Here is a 1,222-nt window from a genome sequence, read left to right on the forward strand (position 1 = left end):
TCAAAGTCATAAACATAGAAATGTTGCATTTGTTGTGCCAGAAGTCCCTAATGATGATAACTTTATCTGGACCATGGATCCAACCATGGATTAAATCCTGATTCTCAGCTGAGAACAGCTTTACCTGCTTCCAGGAATGACTCCATTTATAACTCAGACTCATCCATTCGGCTTCCGATCCAAACGCCTTTGATTTGTATTTCTTGTTTTTGGGAAACTCGATGGCCATCAGCAATGCCCTCCTTTCTTTAGCCTCTTTGGCCTTCAGGTAAAGGTACTTTGGAGGCTTCAGGCTCTTCCAGGACTCCCTCCAGCACAACCGAAAAACGTCTACTTCCACCTTACGCTTCTGCATGTGAGGTTTGGGGGAGGAGGACCTCCTGGTGGGAGGTGGAGGAGGAGGAGGCTCAGCTTTGGGTTTTGGAGGTGGAGGAACGATTTTAAATTTGATTTTAGGCTTTTTTTCTGCTTCATCTGTTTGTGTCGTAACCCTCCTGAAGTCAGAAATCTGGTCCTTGGCCTGGTCTCCGTTAGACCAGTGATACGTCCACTTTGAGAACAGACTGTGGATCAAAATAAAAAAAAAACAAAAAAAACAAAAACAATAAATCAAACCAAACTTGCATCAGGAAAAAAAACATCATAGAAATAAGAAAAAAAATCAAGTAAGGAACAAATTTTGAATCCTGTGGGATTTTGTTGTGGATTCTCCTTTATCGTTTACGTATTTATTACATTTTTCCTAAATCACTGTTCCCTCACTTTCTGAAGGTCTTGGAAAGTTTTATCTATAAATGTTCTGCTTAAATTCAACTCACTTTATTAATGTAGCACATTAATAGAAGATTGAAGTTACCAAACTGCTCCTTTGCAAACTTTCTGACTTGCTCTCTTTAAAATCTGTTGCTGACCCAAATGTTGCCGTTTTACCTTCACTCACATACCAGTGTATTCTCATTATGAGTTCGTATGAAATCGTACGAAAAGTTATGCACCGTAATTTCGTACGTTTTGGACTTTTATTTCATCGTATGCGCATGCGCATCTTACGCACAACTCAAGAACATAGAATATAAATTACAATTAGCCCTAACCCTGAGCCTAAGATATAAAACAGCAAGCAACGTGGTTAGAGACATGAAGAAGTGATGATTGCACTGTTTTTCCCAGTTTTACGTCAGTCCGCGGATCTGCTTTTTTTTCCAGTCTGCCAGCGCATTCG

The 1,222-nt window shown here is 39.9% G+C and overlaps 1 protein-coding gene across 1 annotated transcript in view; it reads right to left on the minus strand.

Moving 5' to 3' along the window:
- Positions 1–958, minus strand: part of LOC107095102 (golgin subfamily A member 6-like protein 22) — a 10,699-nt gene extending 9,741 nt beyond the window's left edge. Inside the window, exons 1-2 of the mRNA XM_015391076.1 lie at positions 945–958; positions 125–563 (exon numbers count right to left, since the gene is read on the minus strand). Of these exons, the coding sequence (XP_015246562.1) occupies positions 125–563; positions 945–958 (453 nt within the window). The remainder of the gene's footprint in view (positions 1–124; positions 564–944) is intronic.
- Between the last annotated feature and the right edge of the window lie 264 nt (positions 959–1,222).

Source organism: Cyprinodon variegatus, unplaced genomic scaffold (assembly GCF_000732505.1).
Source record: "Cyprinodon variegatus isolate N-32 unplaced genomic scaffold, C_variegatus-1.0 Scaffold524, whole genome shotgun sequence".
NCBI classification, from domain to species: Eukaryota; Metazoa; Chordata; class Actinopteri; order Cyprinodontiformes; family Cyprinodontidae; genus Cyprinodon; species Cyprinodon variegatus.